The sequence below is a fragment of the Alexandromys fortis genome, unplaced genomic scaffold (genome assembly GCF_014885135.2).
Source record: "Alexandromys fortis isolate MF-2015 unplaced genomic scaffold, M_Fortis_MF-2015_v1.1 scaffold_22, whole genome shotgun sequence".
Lineage (NCBI taxonomy): Eukaryota > Metazoa > Chordata > Mammalia > Rodentia > Cricetidae > Alexandromys > Alexandromys fortis.
In genome coordinates, this window is record NW_026067900.1 from 9,193,358 (window position 1) to 9,219,289 (window position 25,932).

Genomic DNA, 25,932 nt, shown 5'->3' on the forward strand with positions numbered 1-25,932 from the left:
ATATGTATGGGTTATGCATGTATGTTTGGGTATGCCCTCAGAGGCTGGAGGCATCAAACTCCCCTGAAGATGGATGGCCACTGTTAGGTACTTGACATAGGGGCTGGGAACTGTACTCTGGTCCCCTGGGAAAGTAGCAAGCACTCTTAACTGCTGAGCCGTCACTCTAGCCCATAAGATGCCATTATTATTGTTTTATTTAGGAATGTGCTATTTTGAAATTTTCTTTTAGTAAAATTTAAAATTTTCTATTATACCCGGAAAGCCTTTCAATGGCTTTGTAAGTAACTGTCTATTAAATATAATTTGGGTTGGAGATACAGCTCAGGGGTAGAGTGCTTATCTAACATACACAAGGCCCTGGGTACAATTCCTAGTGCCACCCACCTACACAAATGTTTAATTCATGTTTAATCATGATAAAGTGTGCGAATTATCAGCATACTCATGGGATAATAAACAGTTAATTTGATAATGCTAGGTTAAAGTGCTGCCTTAGGAGGATCCCACTGACGATCAATCATCCGGGCATGTGCACGCGGCGACAGCTTTCTGGAATTAACGGAGAGTTTGTGAAAGATTGGCAATACTAACTTCTGATGTGGTCAGCAGCACACTTCCCATGTACTCAGCCTAACTCAAAGTGATGCATGTAAACAGAGATAGGCCTCTACTGCAATCAACTACAAACACACGCTAAGCCCCTTTCCACGATTAAAAACACGTTCATGTAAGAAAGCAAGACAATATGAAAGTGGTTAAAATCATCTCCAGCGCCGTCACTGTCTGAGATCCGTGTCATCCTGTTTGTGCACGCTTCCAGGTGTGTCCAGGAGCAAGTCAAACCACTACACACATTTTCACATAAATAAGTAGTGCTAAGAAAGAGTAACCGTTAGGATTATGACAGATGATTAACGGAAACGAACAGCCTTAGATAGAGTAGTCCCATGAAGAAGAGGATGAGTTTTTGTCCGTGTTTCAGATGGCTGCGTGGTGGAGGTTTACCTCCGGTCTCCTTCAACTCTCTTCTTGCGAACTAGGTAAGAGAGAAAGAAAAAATTAAAAAAGACATTAGAAGAAAAGGATATTGTTTGAAATCATTCTAGAGCAGTGGTTCTCAACCTTCCTAAGGCTGCGACCCTTTAATACAGTTTCCTGTGTTGTGGAACACAATAAAATGATGTCACTGTTACTTCAGAACTGTGATTTTGCTACTCTTATGAATATGCAAATATGTAAGGATCTGATAGGCAGGATCTCTGACCCCCAGGTTGAGAACCACAGATGGAGAAGATATTCACCCCGCAAAACTCTATGCCAAGGGGATGAACCATCTTAAACTTCAACATTGAATGAAATGAACCACAGAGATAAATGGAATGGCAAGGCAATCTAGTATAAGGAAGAATTTAAATTTAAGTCAAGCTATGTCTGTGTGGTAGATGGGAACGTCTCTGTCTGTCTATGGAGCAGGCAGTCCAGGAGAGACCACAGAGCAGTGAACTGCTAAGTATTTCATGGGGATTATACACAGGGCATCTCCTTGACTTCTGTGCAGCTCTGTCACTGACTGGCAAAGTCCTCAGGTGAACACAGCCTCACCCATGACCTCTGAGTATGACTGGGAGACCAGGCTTCTGTAAAGAGAAGCTCAGATTCCCTAAATCTCTTCTTGATTAAAAGCTCCTAAGTTTCCGATGCAGTGGAGGAGTGCACCTGAAGTCATACTATTCTGAGGCTGAGGCAGGAGAATCAAGAATGGAAGCCAGCCTGGGCTATACAACATGGTTCTGTCTTCAAAGAAATAAACAAGCAAATCCTAAATATTGGTCTTCAAAAAAATTTATGGTTTAGACAGCAGGCAAAACCAGAGATTGAGGTTCCTTTAAACCAGTACTTAGGACCAAAGATATTTTGTCAAGATGGCCTCATTTGGTGGCTGAAGAGACAACTAGGTGGTTAAGGGTATTTGTTCTTTTGGATAACCTGGATTCAATTCCTAGCACCCACATAGCTGCTCACAACTGGCCGTAACCCCAGCTCCAGGAGAATGGAGCTCCTTGTGACCTCCAAGGATACCAGACACATACATGTTACACAGACATACATGCAATCTAAACATTCATGCTCATAAAATAATACATCTTTTAAAAACTGCCTGATTCTATCCTTCTCTTCCCTCCTCTGATATGGTCTTATCGTGTAGCCCAAGTTGGTCTTTAATCAGGACTTTCCTGCATTAGCCTCCCAAATGTTGGAATTACAGGTACACACCATCAAACTTGACACATTCCTGGTTTGCACAACCCCTTTCTTCTCTTTTCTGCACTTCCTGAGCTGCAGACCCTTTTGGTTCATAGCAAGGGGCTTCTGGAAGCTTCCTGGATTTAGCCAACTGGTATGCTGCCTGAGATCCCCTCTAACCCTCTATCTTCAGTAGCCCAAGCTGTAGGAAAGCTGCTACCTACAATGGCTGTTCCTGGGCATGGGATCTGTTGTCAGTACTTCCAGAGCCTCGCTTTGCCTACTTTTCTTTTGTTTTCTGGACTGTTCAGATACAAACCTAACATGCTTTCTTTCTGAGTATTGAAAAAACCATGTCATCAGAAGTCAGACACATAAGGAACCTGGGACTGCCATGCCCTGTGTCAGAACAGAGAGAGTACTGATGTGTACTGAAAAGCTCTGTGAGAGTTTAACCCGTGTAATGTGGCTCTGTGAGAGTACTTCACATGTAAAATACAGAGGCATTCATGTCCCCACACTTAGGCCTGAGTATTGAAAAAAACGTGCCAACGTGTGTACATTGGTTAATAAAGCTGATTTGGCCAATGGCCAGGCAGAATAGAACCAGGCAGGGTAGCCACTGGAGAAGCAAGATGCCAGCAAACTGGTAATGCCACGGCCACGTGGCAATACACAGATTAATAGAAATGGGTAATTTTTTTTTTGGATTTTTCGAGACAGATTTTTTTTTCCTGTCCTGGAACTAGCTCTTGTAGACCAGGCTGGCCTTGAACTCACAGAGATCCGCCTGCCTCTGCCTCCCGAGTGCTGGGATTAAAGGCGTGCGCCACCACCGCCCGGCGAAATGGGTAAATTTAAATGTAGGAGCTATCTAGTAAGAAGCCTGAGCCACTGGTCAAAGTTTTATAATTAATGTATGCCTATGAATGGTTATTTGGGAACTGGCGGGCCAGGAAAGAAACCTCCAGTTACAGAGTACCATCAGCTTGGAAGGAAGAGAAGAGTGTAGAGGAGGCCAGGGGAAGGGAGAGGAGGGGAGGGGAGGGGAAGGGAGAGGAGGGGAGGGGAGGGAAAGGGAAGAGAGACAAAGAAACCAGGTAAGAGCTAAGCTAGAGAAACAGCTCTAAAAGAATGTTGTGTTGAAGTGTAAACACCCCACAGAGCAGAGGATGACCACGACCGCCGAGCCCAGGGACATGGCGTCTGAGATGCTACCAGAGCTCTTCCTACTGCCACATCTGCCTTACCCAGGTCATTATTTTTTGTGATGGCAGCTGCCACTCTTGTCCGTGGCCCTTGCTTGGTAAACTGGTACCCGAACTTGAGGATCCTTGAGTTCTCCTCCAGCATCTGGGCTATCTCCATCTCCACAGCGGTTCCCAGCTGCTGCCTCTGGATGTGGATGCACAGACATAAACATGGGATAAATAGGAAGGGAAAGGAAACAGTTACAGGGGAAGACTACATGGCCACCTCCACAACAAGGTTCAAAGGGAGAAAGCCACCAGAGACATCCCTTCCATGTAGTTTCCATGTAGAAACAAAATGCAGACAGCCCAATCGGCTGATAACTCGAAAATGAAAAATAAAACTAACCAACCAAACAAACAAAAACAAGAAATCAGGCTGGGGAGATGGCTCAGTGGGAAACGTGCTTCCGTGCAAGCATGGGGATCTGAATTTTGGATCCCCAGACCCATGTTATAAAGTCAGACATGATGCATGAACCTGTAACTCCATAGCTGGGTGTGCAGAGATAGGTAAATCCCAGAGGTCACTGGTCAACCAGTCCAGCCAATCAGCGAGCTCCAGGTTCAGTGGGAGACCCTGTCACACAATCTAAATCTATGGTGGGATGTGACAAGAAGAAGACACCTGACATCAACCTCTGGCTTCCACATGTACCACACTCACATGCACATGAACATAAACATAAGCAAAAACAATCAAACAAAACCAAAACCAAAGCAACAGCAACAAAAATCCCAACAGCAAACAAGAAATCCATTCTGAAGATAAACTGGGTGTACGACTTTATTACAGTACTCAGGAGACTGGGGCACGAAGCTCAAGTCTAGCCTGTGCTCACCGTCGGGACTGTCTCCAAAACAAAGAGAAGACAATTCCTGAGTGAGTCGAAGCAAAACTAATATTTGGGCTTCCAAGTCGCGCAGTGCTAATGGAATCAAAGCAGGGATGTTTCTTAAGTAGTGGGAAAGTCTGACAGCCATCAACTCAAATACTGAATATACTATCCTGGAATCCATATCCCAAATCAATTAAAGATCTAGGCTGGAGAGATGGCTCAGCCATTGGGAGCACCTGCTGTTCTTCCAGAGGACCTGTATTTGATCCCCAGCACCGACACTGGGCAGCTCTCGACCTCCTGTAACCCTAGAGTCAGATTCTTTGACCTCTGGCCTCTGGCACACACACCATTAAAAATAATAATAAAATAAGTTAAAGATCATTGATCGATGGCCTCTAAACAAGACCAAGTTTCAGTTTCTGGGCAGGGCTCCGCCACTTCCTTCCTGAGCACAGTCTCCGTAAGAGGCAATGTCAAGGCTGGGGCAACACTGGGCTTTGGCTCAGACCACAGCGTAAGAGAATAAATAAGAGAGCTGGCATGCCCCTGCTGCCTGGCTAGTTTAGGGCAAGGGTAGCTGGCTCTCTGTGGGTCTGCTGGACTGCTGAGAAGTTGAGGCTGTCCTCTGGATGGGGCACACACACACACACATACACACACACACACACACACACACAGAGACAGAGAGACAGAGACAGAGACAGAGAGAATATATGCTCCTTTCATGGGCCAGAAGCTGTTAAGATTTGTAGGACAGCCGGAAGACCCCATCAAGTCCACACAGAGCTTTGAGCTTCAGCCCACTCCCTATGGGTCTCCCTCCGTGCCCCCCCCCCGCCCACTGTCTAAGATGCAAGCTAGCTTTGCCCCCCCCTCCCTCTTCTGTACCTGGTTGTCAATCTTGATCTCTGTCAAGGTGTCATTCTCCCGCAGGGCTTCTACCAGGGCCAGGATTCCAGTTCCCGTGATGAAATTGGATTCTACGTTTAGACTTTTTAAGGTCTTGTTGACTTTCAGCATATCTGCAAAAGCCTGAGTGTCCAGAAACAGTTGTTAGGGTTTCTAATGATTGGCTTTATGAACATCTCTCTCTTGAATAAAAATAATTAGTTTCATAGAACTTAAAGAAAACCTTTGTTAAGTCATATTTTCATCTCCAAGAAAAATTAAAATTTAGAGCTGCAACTCAAAATTAAAATAACTCCAGGTGGTGGCAGTGCACACCTTTAATCCCAGCACTTTGAAGGCAAAGACAGGCAGATCTCTGTGAGTTCGAGATCAGTCTGGTCTACAGAGTGAATTCCAGGACAGCCATGGCTACACAGGGAAACCCTGCCTCAGTGGTTACGAGAGCTGGCTGCTCCTCTGGAGGACCTGGATTTGATTCCCAGCACCCACACGGTGTGTGTGAGTCTATGTTTTCTCTCATTTTTAATTGTTTATTTTTATATGTATGTGTGTTTGTCTACATGTAAGTCTGTGTACCATGTGTGTGCTTGAGTCAGTGGAGACCAAAAGAGGGTGTTGCATCACCTGAAACTGGAGTTAGAGTTACAGACAGCCGAGAGCACCATGTGGGTGCTGGGAAAAAAACCTCTGGAAGAGCAGCCAGTTCTCTTAAACACCGAGTTCTCCCCAGTCTCTCTCTCTCTCTCTCTCTCTCTGTCTCTGTCTCTCTCTCTGTCTCTCTCTCTCTCTCTCTCTCTCTGTGTGTGTGTGTGAAGACAGACTCTCAGGTAGTCTGGGCTGGCCTTGATCTTGCTGTATAATTGAGGTTGGACATAAAGTGCTGATCTTCCTGTGTCAAGAGCTGAGACTACATACTCATTAAAGGAACACATTTATTTATTTGTTTGTTTATTTTCTATCTATCTATCTATCTATCTATCTATCTATCTATCTATCTATCTATCTATCATCTATCTATGTATTTTACAGTGTTTTGCCTGCATGTATGACTGCACTCCAGAAGAGGGCACCAGATCTCATTATAGATGGCTGTGAGCCACCACGTGGTTGCTGGGAGTTGAAAGCAGGACCTCTGGAAGAGCAGCCAGTGCTCTTAAGCTCTGAGCCATCTCTCCAGCCTCTAAATGAATACATTTTAATACTTGTTTAAAGTGTTTCAGTACAAAGAAAAAATTTAAAATATGCATATAATTTATATATATGGAAAGATGGTTCAGAGCACTTGCTACTCAATCATGAAAACATGTCCAGATCCCAGCATTGAGAGGCTCACAAACACCTCTAAGTCCAGCTCCAAGGCATCCAATGCCCTCTTCTGCCCTCCATGGGTACCCACACTCATGTGTGTTTACACTTAGATAGATACATACATGCAGATGCGCAGAGGCACACACATATATAGATAACATCTAAACGAATTGAAATATATACACTGAAGTATTTTTGGCCGCACCCAGATGAACTGAGTCAGGACCTCTAAGGCTGTGGGCTGGCCTTCTGCTCCTCCAGTGAGTAAAGAGCTGATTGGCAGCCACTTAATTAGAGTCATAAAGGCAACAAGTAGAAGGATGAAAAACAAATTGCTAACAGTGATTGCTTCTAGGGAGTAGACTAAGGGAGTTCTACACTCTTTTAATTATCTTAATGGCAGCTAGGACGGGAAGAACCGAGACAGAATGCCACATGAAGTGGAGTTTCTCAACCTTGGCATGGCTAAGATCCGGGCTGGAGAATTCTTTGCCATGGGTGTCCTATGAGCTGCAGGCTGGTTAACAGCCTCTCCGGCTTCTGAGACCTAAGACCAGTGGTACTGTCCTCAACACAACAACCCCAACCATCTCCTGCCACCGCTGCCAGTGTGTCCTGGGAGAAAGGCAGCTCCTGAGCTGAGAATCACCAGGACAGGACAAAATCCTGTGGACTGACAGTTGTTTGAACTGGAAGCCCAGGGATATGAGCTAATGGAATGGCGTGGTATATACTCATGCAATGTAAGGTACACTTATTCAATTCTCTCTCATTCTCTCTCTCTCTCTCTCTCTCTCTCTCTCACTTATTCAATTCTCTCTCATTCTCTCTCTCTCTCTCTCTCTCTCTCTCTCTCTCTCTCTCTCTCTCTCTCTCTGTGTTTTGATTTTGATTTATCTAGACAGGGTTTCCCTGTGTAACTCTGGCTGTCCTAGAATTTATTCTGTTGACCTGGGTGGCCTTGAACTCAGAGATCTGCCTGCCGCTCCTTCCCAAATGATTGGATTAGAGGCTCGCACCACCACACCCAGCCTACTACTTGGTCTTAAAATTAAACGTCTGCATTTTAATCAGAGCACGAGAGGGGAGTTTGGAAAGTCTTTCCCTACAGGACACACCAAGCTTTGGCATTAACTTTCAGTTCCAGAATAATAAAATGCCAGAGCAATTAGTTCTTTACAAAAACTTGCAGAACCTCCTGGCAGGCAGCCGAGATCATGCTGTTTTATCCTTTATCTTAAACTTGAGAAAATACTTTTTCTCCAACTGAACCAAATGGAGCACGCACAGCCAAACATAACTTGGAGTTATTATACCCAAGTTCAATTCAGTTCAGCAAATATCTGAGCATCTATTTCATGCGATGGGATGACAATGTCAGGGAAACATAGACATGATTTCTTAAATGTTATATAAATAGAGTAGAAGTACATGTCTCAAAAAAGAGATTTGCTTTCTGTACTTTATGGGATTATACAAAAACATACTTTCCTGGGGCTGGAAAGATGGCTCAGCAGTTCGGAGGACATGCTGCTCTTGGTGAGGACCCAAGTTCAGTTCCCAGCACCCACAGCAGGCTGCTTACAGCCACCACTAACTCTAGCTCAAGAGTCCAGATACCCTCCTCTGGACTTCTCGATCTCTCTCTCTCTTTCTCTCTCACACACAATTTAATTAAAAATTAAAATAAGTCTTTTAGTCTTTTAAATCTAACAGAAACCAGAATACATAGCTTCTCTGCTGAGCAAATGTAGCCACAAGAAGTACAACTACTAACCCTTTGCAAAATTGCTAGCTTGAACGGATGTGCTATAAATGTTTGAAATCTACACTGTGGATTTCAAAGATGAAATATGAATAAAAGAATATGGGAACCGTCAGTATCGTTCTAAATTATACCTATACACCTACACATCTCTCTCTCTACATTTATATTTTTTAACATTTATTTTTATTTTATGCATATGAGTGTTTGGCCCAGAAGCATGTCTGTGCACCACATGCATGAGGTACCCGAGGATGCCAGATCCCCTAGAGTCACAAGGGCTTGTGAGTTGTCTGAAGTGGGTACTTTGAATCAGTGCAGGTCCTCTGGAAAAGCCGCAAGCACTTGTAACTGCCGAGCCATCATCACGTCGGGACAACTTCGTTTTTCTAGTTAGACTCTCAGGCTGATCCCCAGAACCCCTATCCATAACAATTTGTCGCCCATGTGTCCCCAACAGGACTGTGTGTGTAAACGTAGCAGAGAGGAGCCAGGAAGACCTGGTGGTGACTCTCGGCTCTGTCATTCCTTGCTATACCTGGGATAATCTACCCTCTCTTTTGTTGCAGTGGGAACTAACAACAGCACATATTTGAGCTCTACAGCGATGACTGGGTGAGGCAATGCATGCAAAGCTGAGCGATCAGGAACGCAGACAAAAGGAACAGCAGTGAGGGGCTGGCAACACCAGCATTTCTTTGGGCAAAAGCTTCCCTGCTTGGATGGATGCACACAATGCATACAAGGGCTAGGAGTTTGGTTATGTTCCTTCCCATATGTTAATTAACCGAATGTCAAACAAAATGGGTCAGTATTTTGGATGTTTATAGTATGCTTGGAAAATTAATGCAATAAAGATTAAGATAAAAGACATTCCAGCATTTTTTTTTCATATGTGCCAAGCTCAAGTGGGCTTTTGGGGCCATAACATCCAATGCCTGCTACAGAAAGCTACTGCAGAAGCAAAAGTTGCAGAATGGTTTTTCCTCAACACAGAAAAACTCTAAATATTTATTTAGCCAAATGCCAAGATGCTTGTCTCGTTTCTTTTTTGGAATGTGCGGCGCTGACAAGAATCCAGTTAATTCAATATGCCTGCAGCGCACAGGCCCTGAGCCTGGGCCTCAGAACTGGAAGTTCGTTAGACTTAGTTGACCAGATCGAAGACTTTCAATTGATAAAATAAGTTCAAAAGAATCTCTGAGAGCCAGAGATGGCGATTTCATGCCGAAAATCTCAGTATAGGCAAGCTGAGGCAGAAGGATTCCGGGGAATTCAATGCCAATCCAAGATACATAGTGAGTTGAAACCCAGGCCACATAGCAGACCCTCTCTCAGGACAACTAAGCACAAAGCTGGCTAATTTTAAACAATAAGAAAAAAAAAACAAACTAAAAATAGAGTCTCCAGCAAATGACTTCATATTGTGTTTCAAGTCTTACTTACAAGGGCCACGGGGTCATTGCTGCGGGTTGCAGCCAGGCTGAACTTCTTCACATGGGTGTTGGTCTCCAGAGCCTTGGCAAATTCCTTCAGGGTTGGGATTGGAATGTTCTACAGCACAGAAGACAGGGCTAGTTACAGACCACTCACGGCCACTCACCCTCTGCTGGAAAATAGTTTTTCCATTTTTGATTGGACCCAGAGTCTCACATGTGCTAAGCATGTGCTCTGGGCTCCACTGTCAGCAAGACCCCTGTAACTTTAACTATCACCTTTATTATTTTTATTTTATTTTTTCTTATTTATTTATTTATTTATTTATTTATTTATTTATTTATGATTTCTGTCTCTTCCCCACCGCCGCCTCCCCTTTCCCTCCCCCTCTCCCAATAAAGTCCCCCTCCCTCGTCAGCCCAAAGAGCAATCAGGGTTCTCTGCCCTGTGGGAAGTCCGAGGACCACACACCTCCATCCAGGTCTAGTAAGGTGAGCATCCAAACTGCCTAGGCTCCCACAAAACCAATAGGTGCAGTAGGATCAAAAACCCATTGCCGATGAAAGGAGACAGAGACAGAGACCCACATTGGAGCACCGGACTGAAATCTCAAGGTCCAAATGAGGAGCAGAAGGAGAGAGAGCACGAGCAAGGAACTCAGGACAGCGAGGGGTGCACCCACACACTGAGACAATGGGGATGTTCTATCGGGAACTCACCAAGGCCAGCTGGCCTGGGTCTGAAAAAGCCTGGGTTAAAACTATCACCTTTATTTAGATGGCTGATTTCAGATCCTCTCTCAAAGTTCGCCCAAGTGTGCTAAGCAATTCTGGGTGAGTAGCGCCCCCTAGTGTTCAGTAAGGAATGTAACTCAAAAGAGTTTTTCGTCTTTTCATCTAGGATAGGTTAACAACTGAGGTCTCTCATATACATACCCTTAGATATGCTTTTCTCCTTGGCCCGAAAACTCCTGCTGCCTTTCCCTCTAATTGCCTACTCATCTCTGAAGACTCGGCTGAATTACTTCCTCTTTTGTTTATGAGTTCTCCTAGGCAACTCAAAACTTTTCCTGTCCTACAATTCCGTAACATTTTGGGGCTTACCACATCATGCTGCCAACATCTGGTTAGCGTTTTTCTCCTACCGTAACTTTTGCCAGTAAAGACAGAATGGATCCTAACTGGGTCTCCTGGAACCCAGGCTGGCTTCAGTCTGTCCTCAATTTCACTATGTGGTCAAAGCTCCCTTGAACTCATGGCAATTCCCCTGCTTCTACTCCGACAAGGTGGCATCTCTACAAAGTGAGGCCTCTTGCCTACAACATGGGCATGCTATGTTGGAAGTGGATTCTTTGGATAAACGCTGTGAGCAACCACATTTGTTTGTAATCCATTTCCTTTCCTTTTTTTTTTTTTAGATTTATTAAGTGTACTTTATGAGTGTTTCGCAGGCATATATGGATGTGTGCCTGCACACAGATCACAGAGCAAGGACTGAACAATGCTGAAGTATGCAGCAGGCAGCAAGGGGCAGCAACAGACACGCACCTGGCTGCATTATGAACAAGCTGAGTGACTGTGGCAGCTTCATCTCTCCAAGTCTCACTGAAGATTACTGAGATGAGGGATAGCCAAGGATATAACACAGTGTACACTCCATAAAGACAGAATTACTGGGGCTGGAGAGATGGGTCAGTGGGCAAGAAGAGCACTCGCTGTTCTTGCAGAGGACCTGAGTTCAGTTCCCAGCATCCATGTTGGGTGGCTCACAACTGCCTGTAATCCCAGCTCCAGGGGATCCAATGCTCCCTTCTGGCCTTCACAGGCGACTTCACTATGTGCACACACCCACATACAGACATCTATACACAGTTAAAAATAACTCCTTAGAAGCAGTATTAGATGATAGGGATCAGGCCAATAAAAATGAACAAAACAAGCCAGGTTGGTGGTACATGTCTGGAATACCATCTTTAGGGAGGTAGAGGCAGGAGGATGGAGAATTTGAGATCAGCCTGGGTTACACAGTAAGTTTAAAGAGTTTAAGGTTAGTCTTGGCATCACAGTGAAACATTGTCTCAAACTAGCCAACCAGCCAACCAATCAACAGAAGAGAATGAATATAACAGGCCTTAGGCAATCCGTATTTGTTCAGGCTCCTCCCCACTCCCCATCTCTCCTTCCTTCTATAGCAGCTGATCTCAAACATGGTCCATGAATGAAGCTGTGTGACTAGGTTTCTAACTAGACTGCGAGAAAACGCTAAGCAAACAAGACAAGAGCCTTGTAATCTCTGCTCCTCCAAGGGATGGGGGGTTCTCGGAATGTGCTTTCGCGCCCCTCCCAGATGGAGGGCATAGGCGGGAGTTTACTCCAGGTGACTCATCACAACTGGCTACTGTGATTTGTTTATATGCCCCTATAGAAAAAAAAACTGATATTTTTGCCACATGTGGCTTGTCCTTGTGATTGTACATTTTACTCAGGTGACTCTTAACCCTCAAAGTATAAATTGTCTTACGCTCTGAATAAAGTTGGCTATTGCATGAGACTTTAGTGCGGCTCATGTTTAGGCTCCACCCTCCCAGGTTCACACTGCCATCTAGAGTGGCAACAGCAAGACTTATCACCGAAAAGAATAAGACGAAAATGACAATGACTGTCTGTGACTTCAGACACCAGGTCGTGGAAAACACTGTTATATGTTTCTTGCTATTTAAAAAAAAGTTTTAGTCGTGTGTGTGTGTGTGTGTGTGTGTGTGTGTGTGTGTGTACATTTAAGTATATGGACCCACAGAGGCCAGCAGTGTTAGATCCCCTGCATCTGGAGTTATGGTGGTTGTAAGGCACTTGATGTATATGCAGGGAGCTGAAGGTAGGTACTCTGCAAGAGATGCAATTGATTCTAGCCACTGAGTCTTTAGCACGGTCTGGCCTCTTGCTCTCTTTCACTCTGGGGTCACTTTCTTTGGGGAAAATCAGATGTGGTTGTGTGAGGACACTCAAGTAGCCCTAAGGAGAGGCCCGCATAGTGGGAAAGTGAGGTCCCTTGCCCACAGCCACATGGGTGTGCCATCTTACAAACGAATCCTTTGATAACTTTAGCCTGGACTGGCAGCTTCACTGTGGTCTCATGTGAGTGCCCGTGCCAACGACCCTTCTAAATGATTCTTGCATGCCTGACATTTGAAACTACGGAAAGGGGCTGGGGATATCTAAGTGGCTGTAGCATACATATGAAGCCTTGGGTTTGACTCCTAGCACTGAAAATAAAAAGTTGAATTTGTTGCTCAGCAGCAGACACGATGTGCTTATTTGGTCCAGGTACTATGATTCTCTTGAGCAGGTTCTAGAAATCATTCTTCTTGTAGACCCATGCCTTTTGACTGGGTTACTCTGTCTGAAGTCAGTGACTTGGAAGGACTGAAAGGCAGTGTAAGAGCAGGCAGTCGACCATCTCCAGCCAGCCCTGTGCTGCCAGGAGAAGCCAAGAGGTTACGGCAGTGATGTACCTTGATGTTGTTGAGGTTGACCTCTTGCAGGTTGGGGTCGTTGGCCTTCATCTGCTGCAGACTTGCTTCCACATTTGTGGGGTTCGGTGGCTCCTCAAATACTGGTTTGGCTTTTTCACCTTTGACAACATCTACAACACAAGTTTCAATTTATAAAAGATAGTGGAAAAGGCCCTCTATCAAAATAGCAATGACTTTGCTAGAAAGCGACATTCTTTCATGTGGAGTCTAAGATTCCAATATCAATGATATATAGAAGGCTGATTCTTACTGAGCAGGAACAGTGGTACTTCTCTGGGCAAGTCTGCAAGGAAGATGCTTTTCAGCCCCCTGAGGGGACTCAGTGGCTGACACTACAGAAGGCCCTGGAGCAATCTCAACCCTCAAGGCATCCGCTGCAGTTACTGATGCACCACATGGACCTCCCCACACCATCTTCACCAGACCACAGGCTCTGAGATGCAAAAGTGGGTACCACGATGAGTCTCTTCATTCCCCAAATCCTTTTTCAAAATTCTGTGTGATGCTTAGACTTGAACCCAGGACCAGCTCAAAGCAAATGTTCTACTACTGAACTACATGTCTATCCCCAGCTCCCAAATGTTAATTCCCCTCTGGCTTCCTCATCACTGCTCTCCTCCATCTCCATTTTGCAGCTTTAGCTTTGGGAAAGGCATGGAAAAACCAAGGAATGGAAAAGAAGGATGAAAAACACGTGAAAAGCAATTATTGGGGGCTGGAGATGGCTCAGCAGTTAAGAGCACTTGCTGCTCTTGCCGAGGGCTAGAGTTCAGTACCCATCACCCACACGGTGGTTCACAGACTTCAGCAAGTCCAGTTCCAGGGATCTGAAACCCTCTTCTGACTTCCCTAGGCAACGAATATACGTGTGCATGTGTGTGTGTGTGTGTGTGTGTGTGTAAACAAAACACCTATACTCATAAAAATAAGTGACAAATAAATAAATTACTTGAGCCAAATATAGCCAGGACATGCCTGTAATGCTAGAATTTGGGAAACTGAGGCAGGAAGATCAGGAATTTGAGGCCAGCCTGCACAGTGAATTTCAGGGCTGTCTCAAAACAAACAAAAACCAAACAATGACACACACCAATTTATCAGAAAATATTTAGAATGCATATAACATACAAAGGATTAATATTCTAATGTACAGAGAGCTTCCCCATCTTACCCTAAGACAGGGCTTCTCTGTGTGTAGCCCTGACTATCCTGACACTCAATCTGTAGTCCAGGCTGGCCTCAAACTCAGAGATCTGCCTGCCCCCGCCTACTGAGTACTGGGATTAAAGGCCAAGGTATCCTTCATGCTTTCTGGGGAAAGTAGGTATTTGGAGTCCGACGGCCAGCATCCATTATCAAGACAAAAATACACTGGAATGAAAAAGGGAACGTAGTCAAGCTTCCCTCACTGATTAAAACATGTTCCTTTGGAACATGAAACTCTATTTGCATTCTGAGTCGACTCTTCAAACTTACTGGGATCCCTTCCCCCCTTCCTGGACAACCTGCCTGCCACAAAATGTGTGTTCTATGGCCCTAGCCACACTGCCAGGCCGAGCGCCCACCATCAGCTTCCCCACTGGGTTTGACTGCTCAGAGCCCAATGATTCCTTCTAGAAGCAATGGATCTCCCTCCTATAGGCACCAGACAGAGGCCCTGAAGCTTCCCAAGTTCCCAGATTCCTCATCAACTTACTCCTTACAGGCCCCTTGTGGCCTTTGCCATTGGTCGTTTCTTCATCAAACTTCGGATTGTTGAGCAAATTGTGGACTCCAAGGACAGCTGAAAACACAGGCAACAAAAACAAGCACTAAGTTTTGGAATGCACATCAGGATGGCCACACGTTAACTTGCACCTTGAAGAACAATTCTTGATAAAGCACAAAGTCTCCCAGGTTCCCTTTCCTGTGTGGTGTGTGTACAGCATTCAATAAAGTTACTGCTAAAATCTCCCAAGACCATCAGCATCTCTACCTGCCTCTGTGTGTTTAAAGGTGCAGGATCCTCTGGGATCTGAGAACCCACTCTGCAGCCACATCTTCCAACCACTGAAACATTGCTAGGCCCCTATTCTGGCTAGTCTTAACTGTTAATCTGACACAACCTAGAGTCATCTGGAAAGAGTCTTAATAAGGAATTATTGCAGTTACACTGGCTGCTGGTCAAGTCTACGGGGGTTGTTTTGATCAGTGATGTAGAAAGATCTAGGCCACTGTGAGCCGTACCACTTCAAAGGCTGGGCCCTGAACTGTGTAAGAGAGAAGAAAGCCAGCTGCACAGAAGCAGCGGAGTCTATGTATTTAGTTCTCTCTGCTCCTGACTGTGGCTGTCGTGTGACTAGGGGCTCACCTTCCCCTCAGTGATGGACTGTACCCTGGAAAAGTAAGTCAAATAAATTCTTCCGCCCCCCCCCCCCACTGAGCTGCTTTTAATCTGGGCATTTTGTCGTAACAAAATAAGATTAGAATGTTCCCTTAGTTAAGAAGACTTAATATTTTGCCAATTTTGGTTTTTGTTTTTGTTGTTATTTTGTTTCCAGGCTCCTGCCTTATTGCCCTGGATAACCTGGAACTTACGTGTAGGCTAGGCTGTCCTCAAACCCAATGTGATCCTCCTGCCTCCGTTCCCAAATGCTGTGATTATGGGTAGGTACCACCATACCCACCTCCATTTAGTTTTCTTATCTGTAAGTTAAAACAAGGTGGGATTCCTTACTAGACCTGGACGGAGGTGGGTGGTCCTTGGACTTCCCAACAGGGCAGGGAACCCTGATTGCTCTTTGGGCTGACGAGGGAGGGGGACTTGGTGGGGGAGGGGGAGGGAAATGGGAGGCGGCGGTGGGGAAGAGACAGAAATCTTTAATAAATAAATAAATAAATAAATAAATAAATAAAAAACCAAGGTGGGATTCAACTAAGGATTTTGTTTTGTTTGAAGTCTCACTATGTAACCCAGTCTAGCCTGGGACTCATCACACAGACCAGGCTGGCCGTGCCCTGGCAGCAGTCCTCCTGCTTCCGCCTCCTGAGTGTTGAGCGTTGAGATCAACACTGGACCAACAAGCCTGGCTATGTTTAATGATTTTAAAGATCTAACGTGTGCAGATTTGTGCTGCCCCCTCCCCTGGCTCCAGAGGCAGAAGCAGAAAGATTGTTGTCCTTTCTCTGCCTTCGGGAAAGAAGAGGAGGGTTATCAGGAACAAAAGGTCAGCTGAGCATAAGAAGGTCCTCAGTCCCCCGTGCTACACTGGAACTGACACCGGGAGGGAGGCCGGCATTCAGGGAGTCACACTGTGGGCAGGGTGGTGCTGGGCAGGTTGAAACCGATTTCCCTTCTAGTGAAATCACAGGCACAAGCCTGAGACCTGACTGGGACCCACTATAAGCTACACTTTTGAAGGGAGTCAGTTAACATGGTAGAGAGAAGCGCCAGTGGTTAAGCCAGTAAGAACAGGGGTTAGAGGCAGGAGTGTGAATACACATATCACATTTGAGATGTGAAAGGATTCTAGGTCAGTGTGGGGCTATACAGAGAGTTCAAGATTCGAGGTCAGCCTAGAAAGCCTACACTACACAGTGAGACCCTGTTATGAAAAAACAAGGGCTGGGGCTATAGCTCAGTGGTAGAGCACCTGTCTCGCATGCCCAGGGCCTTGGGTGGGTTCAATCCTTTGCACTGCAAACAGAACAACAACGATCATGGAGTTATCGGGGAGGCTGGAGCACACAGAGTTTGGACCCTGACTGCCACACCCTAACTGTGTGATCTGGGAAGTCACTGAATGCCCACCGAGTCTGCCTCCTCATTAACCCCAACTGACTGTTAACGTGATTAATGGCTCACTCAGAGCTTTCTGTGAGCATGTCTCCTGAGTGGATTCACTGAAAAGAGAATCCTTGCTCTGAATGTGCCCGGCTCCACCCCATGAGGGGAAGAAAGGAGAAAAAGAAGAGCCATTGCCCCGCCTTCCACACCGGCACAGGCAATGCTTCCACCCTGCTCATCTCTCCCGCAGGGCCTTCCTTCCACTCACAGGCTGTTTTCAGTCTTCTAGAAAGATCCACCCGAGAGAAAAGGCTGCATGTTTTCCATCCCCAGAGAAGGCTTGCCACTGAGTTCTTAGGGAGTGTCTGATGGGGGGGGGCGGGGGAGGCTGAGTCAGGAGAAACAAAGCCGTTTCTATTTGCGTTATCTCCCTGGATATATGACGTGGATTCCAGGCTCAGGCATCTTCAGAATGATGGCTTTTTCTTTCTCCTTTCTCAGGTGTTTCCTGAGATTCAAGTCCCACCCTGCATTCTTTCTTTGGGCAATTCCAGTAAAGCCTGCGAGACAACCCTTGGGAAAAGCAGTAGCTATGGAAGGATCTCTCCACAGTTACCACAGGCCCAAGATGCCCAGTCACTGCAAAATGCCTTCCTCAGCGGGTGACTCACATGCTCCAGAGACCTCTGACAGATTATGGACATGTAAACCTGATGTCACCTACTGATATCATCAGAGATGGATGGAAATGTGTAGAGACGGCAGCCACACTAGAATAAGGCAGAGCAGGAAAGAGATTTCTACATACGTCTTCTAGGGGAATAAGAGTCAGCATTCTGGGATTGGGTAGCAGCTAAACTGATAAGCAACTTCACTTGAAAGCACAAGGACTTGGCTTAAAATCCCAGAACTTCTGTAATAAACAGGAGCATATCAGGTGTGGGGGCGTGCACCTGTGATCCCCATGCTGGGGACGTAGAGTCAGGCAGGGCTTTGGGCTACAAGTTAAGGCACTTGCTACCCTACAATGCAGCTGGATGGCCTGAGTTTGAACCCACATAAGGGAGAAAGAGGGAAGCAGCTCCGAAAAGCCGTCCTCTGAACGACAAGGCACATACTGAGATTAGCTGTGACTCTTCATCCTCCTGCCTCCACTTCCTGAGCATTGGGATTAAGAACACACACCACACCTAGCTCTCATTTTCTCTTAAAGTCACGGTCTCACTCTGTAGCCCATGCTACTCTAGAAAGGAACTATGTTGCTCACCCATACACACCACACTGGATTTTTGTTTTGTTTTGAGAAAGGACTTAATCTGGGGAGAGGCTTGCTTTTCATTTCTTTTTGAGCTTGTTTTGTCTACCTGGTAGTCTGAATGCTAACGGTCACCATGGACTCCTATGTTTGACTACTTGGTCCTGAGTTGGTGGAACTGTTTGGGAAGGATTAGGAGGTGTGGCCTTGTCAGAAAAGGTGCGTACTGGGGTAGGCTTTGAGGTTTCAAAAAACATGTTCCCAGTGTGTAGACTCTCTGCTTCCTGCTTTTGGGTCCAGATGTGAGTATTCAGTTGCTCCTGCTGAACATGCCTTTGCTTCCCCGCTATAGACTCTAACCTTCTGAAACCAAAAGCTCAAGGAAACACTTTCCTTTAGAAGCTGCCTTGGTCATGATGTTTCCACGGCAATAGGAAAGTAACTGAGGCGATCTGCATGTAAAATCAGTTAAAATAACAACCCTGTTATCATCGTCTTGTTTCGGTTTGTTAAGGAAACTAGAAGGCTAGATGACCGACCTCCTGGCACAAATCAGCTCATAATGGCAATTCTGAGGGAGACCAAGAACACCATAGAAATGTGACCAAAAGGCTACAAAAGGTGGTGGCGCACACATTTAATTCTGGCACTCAGGAGGCAGAGGCAGGCGGATCCCTGAGTTTGAGGCCAGTTTGGTCTATAGAGCAAGTTCCAGGAGAGTCAGGGCTACACAGAGCAATACTTTTTCAAAAAAAAAAAAAACACTGAACAAAAAGAAATGTGACCATAAAATGTGTCAATCCCACAAATTCATTTTAATGTGGAAGTTCCTGGGAAAGCATATGGGGATATTATTTCATCATTTTTAATTTCTATGTAGCCCATCCTGGGCTCAAACTACAATAATCTTCCTGTCTCAGCCTTTAGAGCACTAGTGTTACCATTTCAGGCACAGGTCGCCATACCTAGCTTGCAATTTTATTTTTTTCAAGCTCTCAATACTATTCCATATCTGCTCTCTTTCTATTTATCACAGGAGTTTTTTTTTTAGGATAGGCATCATCTGAACAACAGGATGGGTTAAAACATGGCTCGCTCAGCCACAGGATCCAGTCTCAATAAAACCGGCTGCTGCTACCCACTCATCCGCTACCAGCACTGAGGTTTGCACCAGGGGAGTGAGTGCATGCCTGAAGATCACCAGCCAGCCTGAGAACTAACCTGCAAGATCGTAGAGTTCAGTGTCAGAGGCGCTGGCCAAGGCTTCTTCCAGCTCTGGGTCCAGAGTCACTTTTTCTTCTTTCGGAGCTTCTACAGGCTTTTCTTTGGGGATAAACACTCTCCCTTTAAATCAGAATGAAAACAAAGATGACTGTGCTACACTGCCTTATGGGTAAGGCGCCAGACTGAAGAGAAGATGCACCGTTGGCATGAAAGACACGTATCGCTGAGCTGTTTTATCTTTTGAGGTCCCTGGTCCTGATACCTCACTGGGCTCTCCTGGGCTACACTCGTTTCTGCAATTAAGCTTCTTTCTAATGGCGATAGTATCGTCAACTTGACAGGGTCTAGGGAAGGCAAGGCTCCAGGCACGTTTACGAGGGAGTTTCTAGACTGGGCTAATTGGGAAGACCCACCCTGGATGTGGGTGGCTCCAGTCCATAGGCTGGGATCCTGGGAAAGGAGAATTCACACTGAGCATCAGCATCCGTCTCTCGGACTCCTGCCCGTGGATGTGAAGCGAGCCAGCCTCCGTCTTGGGCTTCTGCTGTCCTGCCCGCCCTGCCACAGTGGGCTGCACTCTGGAGCTGTGAGCCTAAACAGACCCATCATTCCTTACGTGCTTTTGTCAGAGCAGGACAGAGTCACTGCTCCACCAGCCATCTCCCAAGCTACAGGGTGCGGCCGTGTTGTATCCTTTAAACTCAGAAAGCTCTAGCCTTCCTTCGTCACAAGCCTCCTCCAGATGAACCTGGATCCGGGGTAATTTGCCAAAGCCACTCCTCTCCTCAGAGAAGAAATGATAAAAGCATTCCCCTTAGTATTCTGTTATTATCTAACACATGATGGGATTTTATTGAAGATTTTTTTGTAATTTCATTTAAGCTTGTCACCATCTGGTAAGTCCAACAGCAACTGTGTTACCATAGAAACATCTCATACTCCATAGTAACCCATGGCTGTTTACCTGACTCATCACTGATCAGCTCTACGTTCTTAATTTCCTTCTCAGTATCATCAGACGTGTACAGCACAGAGGGGCGACAGGGATGGCTCATGCTCAGTGCTCTGCTTTCCTTGCCACTGAGTACAGGCTTAAAGACCGCCTCCCTTCACCGGAGCTCAGAGGAAGGGGTACCTCCACCAGGTCACCCGGCTCTACTGCAGGTTCTCAAACTGATACTGAGACCACACAACTGCCAAAGTACACAACAAAGTGATGAACATGGTCACAGAGCTGTGAAAGCAATGCCCAGAGGCCATGGTTAGCAAGAGGGGTGAATACAGAGAGGGCTCAGGGGAATCTGAGACCCTAGCATTTAAGCTGAGAGCTTCATGGTTTTTTTTTTTTTTTAAAACATAATGGGGATATGGGTCAGAGAAAAGAGCTGATGAGAAAATTACCTTGAGTTGGACAAATCTGGGAACATGAGCAATGACACAGGCTGAGACTTAGCAAGGAAAGGAGAACGGTAGCCAAGAGCTAGTGGAGGCTAGACCCATGCTGAGGTTGCAGCAGGAAGTTGGGACATTATGTAGGAAGCATGCCTGAAGTTCCAGCATTGGAGGGAGATGAAGTCAGGAACAGAAGGAATTAAGTCTGTTTAGGCAGGAGAGGTGGGGAGGGAAGGGACAAGGGGGGACAGGGAAGGGAAGGCAAGGGAATGGAGGGAAGCGGAGGGAAAGAGAGGAGGAGAGAAGAGGGAAGAGGGGGAGAGGTTCTAGCTTGGGCTTGCTCCTCACAGCCTTCCCAGCTACATCCCGCTGTTTCTTTTACTAGATGACAAGCATTTGAGGGCAGAACAAGGACTTATATACCTGTGGGTCCAGGGTCTGCCATAGAGTTCTGTACTGGGGATAGCAGTGCAGGATGAATGGATGACAGATGGGCTTGTCATCACAGCATGAAGTTAGGGAGTCAGGCTAGAAGCCCTCTAGACAGAGCAGAAAGACCTTGCCGAGATTCCTGCAGCCGAGACCCAAAAGGCTGAGGGAAACACACCATTGCCTGTGCCTCTATTTCGGGTAGGGTGCTGCTTTACATTTTCTTTATCTTGAGACTTTGAAATATTTTTTTGACAAAATTAGTTTCAGAACCATTACATCCCATGTATTCATTTAATTCATCACATATCCGGCCATGCTTTTTTTTCCTTTTAAACTAATAAACTTTAATTTTGAGAAGAGCTTTAGGTTCATATCCAAATTAATCAGAAAATTCTCATATATCACCCCCCCCCCACTGACCTCCCCACTAACATCCCACACTATAGTGGGCGCATGTGTGACAACCAATGAACCCATAAAGCCCCACCGTCATCACCCGTGAGCTGTGATCTACCTTAGGGTTCACTCTGGGTGCTGCATCTACCAGCCACAGTCTTCTGCAATCCCATGTGTACTTTGAAGGCTTATTTCCTCTTCTCAGGTCAGCTCCTTTGGTTGATGCCCTATAGTATGTTAAGGGCACCTTGTCCCAAGAGGTGCAGTCTGCTGCCCTTACCTTTCTTTTCTCCTGTGAAGGGCACAAAGTCCTCCCTGTCCTTCTGTTCCAACGCCTCCTTCTCCAAGTACATGAGGAGGTGCTCTCGGTCAAATGGGCCAGTGGCTGCTTTCTGGGTCTGGTCTTTCTGTCGGAATCCAGCCGGTAGCATTGCACTCTGACAAGACAGATACAAGAGGAAGGGAAGACACGTGCTGGACCAAGTTTGCTATTTCTTTACTCTTTTGGACTTGCTGTACGTGGAAAAGTGGTGGTGGGGGCACCTATACTGGCTGAGGGCTGGGGTCTCTAGGATGGTTCTAGGGACATGTTATTCTGACCTCCTTTGCTAAGGGAGGAAAGCCAACCAGCTCAAGGAACATAGTGACAGGAGCGGCAGCCTCTGGACCTTCTGCAGCTGCCTTCTAGAATGTGGAGGGAGAAGGTCTTTCTGTGTCCATCATGATTAGGTTTGGTCAGGTATGCACACAAGAGTTCCTAAATCAGGAGTCTGGAGGACTACACACACTCACTTCTAAACTGTTTCCTCCAGACGTAGCTGAGAGATAAGGAAATACTATGGTGTATGTCGATATTTGCCCGAGTAAGATTCATTTACTTGTCTTTTTTGAGACACAGTCTCACACTCATTATGTGACTGAGGCTGGCCTTGACTCCTGATCCCCCTGCCTCTGCTTCCTGAGTGCTGGGATGAAGGACATGTATCAACATGCTCAGCTTTTGTTCTCGGTTTTTTGTTTTTCTTTTCTTTTTTTGCCTGATAAAGTCTCACCACATAGCACTGGCTGTCCTGGAACTCACTATGTAGACCAGGCTAGCTTTGAATGCTCAGAAATATGTGTGCCTCTACCTCTCAAGTATTGGGATTAAAGGAGCGTGTCACTATACCTGGCTTTATTTCCGGTTATTAAGTCAAGATCTCACTTTGTAGCCCATGCTGACTTAGAACTCACTATGTTGCTCAGGCTTGAACCAAGCTCACAATTTTCCTCAGCCTCCCAATTGCTGGGATGACAGACATTGTGGCATTATGACCACCTGCTCTGATTAAGCCCCAAGTTCCTTCCTTATATGTATAAAAATATTATACTTAAACAAAAAAATTAAATGTTCCAAGTACCTGGTACAGCAGGATGTCAGATAAATAGCTTTATTTACTTACATCTTTAGAGTTAAGTCACTATTTTGGATGCCTCCAATTTCAAGTTTAAGATAATGTCATCAGGGCTGAAGAAAATACTTGCTAAAGAAACACTAAAATGAGATATTGAGCTTTTTAAGAACTGATAAAAATATTAAAAACCTTCCCAAATTTACTTAGTGTTATAAAGATAATCATCTACACACTGTCAAAGAATTTCAAGTTATTTGTGTATTTGAACAAAATAATACCAGTTGTGGTAGCACATGCAATCCCAATACTTTGAAGGTAGAGGTAGAATAATCAGAAATTCAAGGTTATTCTTGCATACATAATGAGTGTGAGACCAGTCCCTGCTATTGGAGACCCTGTCTCAAAAAAGCAAGAAGAGAAAAATATGATATAAAGTCAGGCATGGTATTGCAGGCTTACAGTCAACACATAGGAGGTCAGCTTAGGCTATATACCATGTTCCAGGCCAGCCTTAGCTACACAGTGAGACTCCATCTTACACACACACAATAAATAAATAAATATTAACTCTGGGCTGGCTGTAGTATTACATATATTTAATCCCAGCACTTTAGAGGCAGAGGAGGGTAAATATCTATGAGTTTGAGACTAGCCTGGCCTACATAGTGAGTTTCAGGCCAAACAAGAGTACATAGTGAGACCTGCTTTTAAAAAAACAAAAGTCTGGGCTGGGTGGTGGTAGTGCTCTCCTTTAATCCCAGCACTCGGGAGGCAGAGGCAGGTGGATCTCTGTGAGTTTGAGGCTAGCCTGGTCTACAAGAGCTAGTTCCAGGACAGGCCCCAAAGCTACAGAGAAAAACTGTTTCAAAAAACCAAAATAAATAAATAAATAAATAAATAAATAAATAAATAAATACCAAGTTTGACTAGTATGGTGGCTCATGCCTGTAATTCTAACACTTGCGAGGTTGGGAGACAAAGACAGCAGGGATTCAGGTCATCGTAATCCTCAGCTAAGCAGTGAGTTTGCAGCCCACCTAGGCTACAAGACCCAGTGTCGACAAGCAAAAGAGTCTGGGGCTGTAGTTTAGTTGGTGGAGAATTTGCTTCACTTTCATAAATGTCTGGGTTAAAGCCCTAACAGGCTGAAATGTGTGTAATCCCAGCACATGGGAGGTGGAGGCAGGAAGATCAGAAGTGTAAGGTCATCCTCAGCTATATAATATATAATATTCCAGGACAGCCTGGAAGACATGAGACCCTATCTCACAAAACTAAAACAATGATTAAAAAAATAAAACCAAAGGAAACTACACTACAGAGGTGTTTTCAACAGCACCTGGGACATTTACCAGTGTGGGATCTGTGTGGGTCACCCTTGTACGTGTGCCTTCCAATTATGAAAAGGATTTAATACAATTTCCCCCAAGGACTCTTGGGCCCAGCAAAGGATCTGACACCTGGAAAATACTCAGTTTAGTCCTACACTAAATCAGACTGTTCTTTCCCAATGGGAAACACTTTTCAGCCTCTATGAACTAGTTTTTGAGAAACGCACCTGTCATTTCTCACTGTAGTGACCCTGGTCCTGAACCTGTAAAAGAGCATCAGCAGCAATGGGGAAGAACCCAGAATTCTACAGGGGGGCTGCAGGCACTTCGGAGATGGCTGAAGGAGAGCCTGCCTCCCTTCTCCCATGCTTTCTTAAGCACCCCACTCCAGTTCCATGCCACCAACCTCGGGATCTAGGTCATCCAGAACATTTTCCAACTGTTTCAGCTCCTCCTCTGAGAGCTTGCCAAGAAGCTCATCCTCATCGATGTTCTTGTATTTCTCCAGCTCCTTCTGGAAGGGGAGCGCCATGGCTTCGCAGGTCCACCTTTCTCGTGCACTTGGAAGTGGGCCAGCTTCCCGGGACTTCACACTACCACTGTTAAAAGAGCAACACAGTCATCTCCTTGCTGTAAACTGCAAGATTAGTAATGGATTGTGCTACACTGGCCATGGATTCCACTGCAAAGACAATTCATCTGGAGGGCAGCATTGCCTTCAATTGCAGGGCAGGGTACAGCCCGCAGTATTTTCACACACAGCATTATTTCAACTATGTTTTCCCTTTAGGGTAGCCCTGTAAGGAAGCCTGCAAGATACCACCGTTGGGGGGCTGGGAGGTGGCTCAGAGGTTAACAGTTCTGACTGCTTTTCAGAGGTCCTGAGTTCAATTCCCAGTAACCATATGGTGGCTCACAACCATCTGGAGTGAGATCTGGTGCCCTCTTCTGGCCTACAGGCATACATGCAGGCAGAACACTATATATAATAAATAAATACATCTTTTAAAAAAAAGATACCAAGGAGACAGAGACAGAGACACACATTGGAGCACCGGACTGAAATCTCAAGGTCCAAATCAGGAGAAGAAGGAGAGAGAGCACGAGCAAGGAACTCAGGACCGCGAGGGGTGCACCCACACACTGAGACAATGGGGATGTTCTATCGGGAACTCACCGAGGCCAGCTGGCCTGGGTCTGAAAAAGCCTGGGATAAAACCGGTCTTGCTGAACATAGCGGACAATGAGGACTACTGAGAACTCAAGAACAATGGCAATGGATTTTTGATCCGACTGCACGTACTGGCTTTGTGGGAGCCTAGGCAGTTTGGATGCTCACCTTACTAGACCTGGATGGAGGTGGGTGGTCCTTGGACTTCCCACAGGGCAGGGAACCCTGATGGCTCTTTGGGCTGATGAGAGAGGGGGACTTGATTGGGGGAGGGGGAGGGA

The 25,932-nt window shown here is 45.7% G+C and overlaps 1 protein-coding gene across 2 annotated transcripts in view; it reads right to left on the minus strand.

The window, feature by feature from the left end:
- Nucleotides 1-6: 6 nt before the first annotated feature.
- The window catches only part of Tmod2 (tropomodulin 2), a 40,466-nt gene continuing 14,540 nt past the window's right edge, over nt 7-25,932 (minus strand). For both annotated transcript variants that reach the window (XM_050125981.1, XM_050125991.1), the window contains exons 2-10: nt 24,887-25,079; nt 22,036-22,192; nt 19,533-19,655; nt 14,987-15,073; nt 13,270-13,400; nt 9,768-9,875; nt 5,228-5,371; nt 3,498-3,642; nt 7-1,039 (exon numbers count right to left, since the gene is read on the minus strand). In XM_050125981.1, the coding sequence (XP_049981938.1) occupies nt 1,005-1,039; nt 3,498-3,642; nt 5,228-5,371; nt 9,768-9,875; nt 13,270-13,400; nt 14,987-15,073; nt 19,533-19,655; nt 22,036-22,192; nt 24,887-25,012 (1,056 nt within the window). In that variant the 5' untranslated portion in view covers nt 25,013-25,079 and the 3' untranslated portion in view covers nt 7-1,004. The remainder of the gene's footprint in view (nt 1,040-3,497; nt 3,643-5,227; nt 5,372-9,767; nt 9,876-13,269; nt 13,401-14,986; nt 15,074-19,532; nt 19,656-22,035; nt 22,193-24,886; nt 25,080-25,932) is intronic.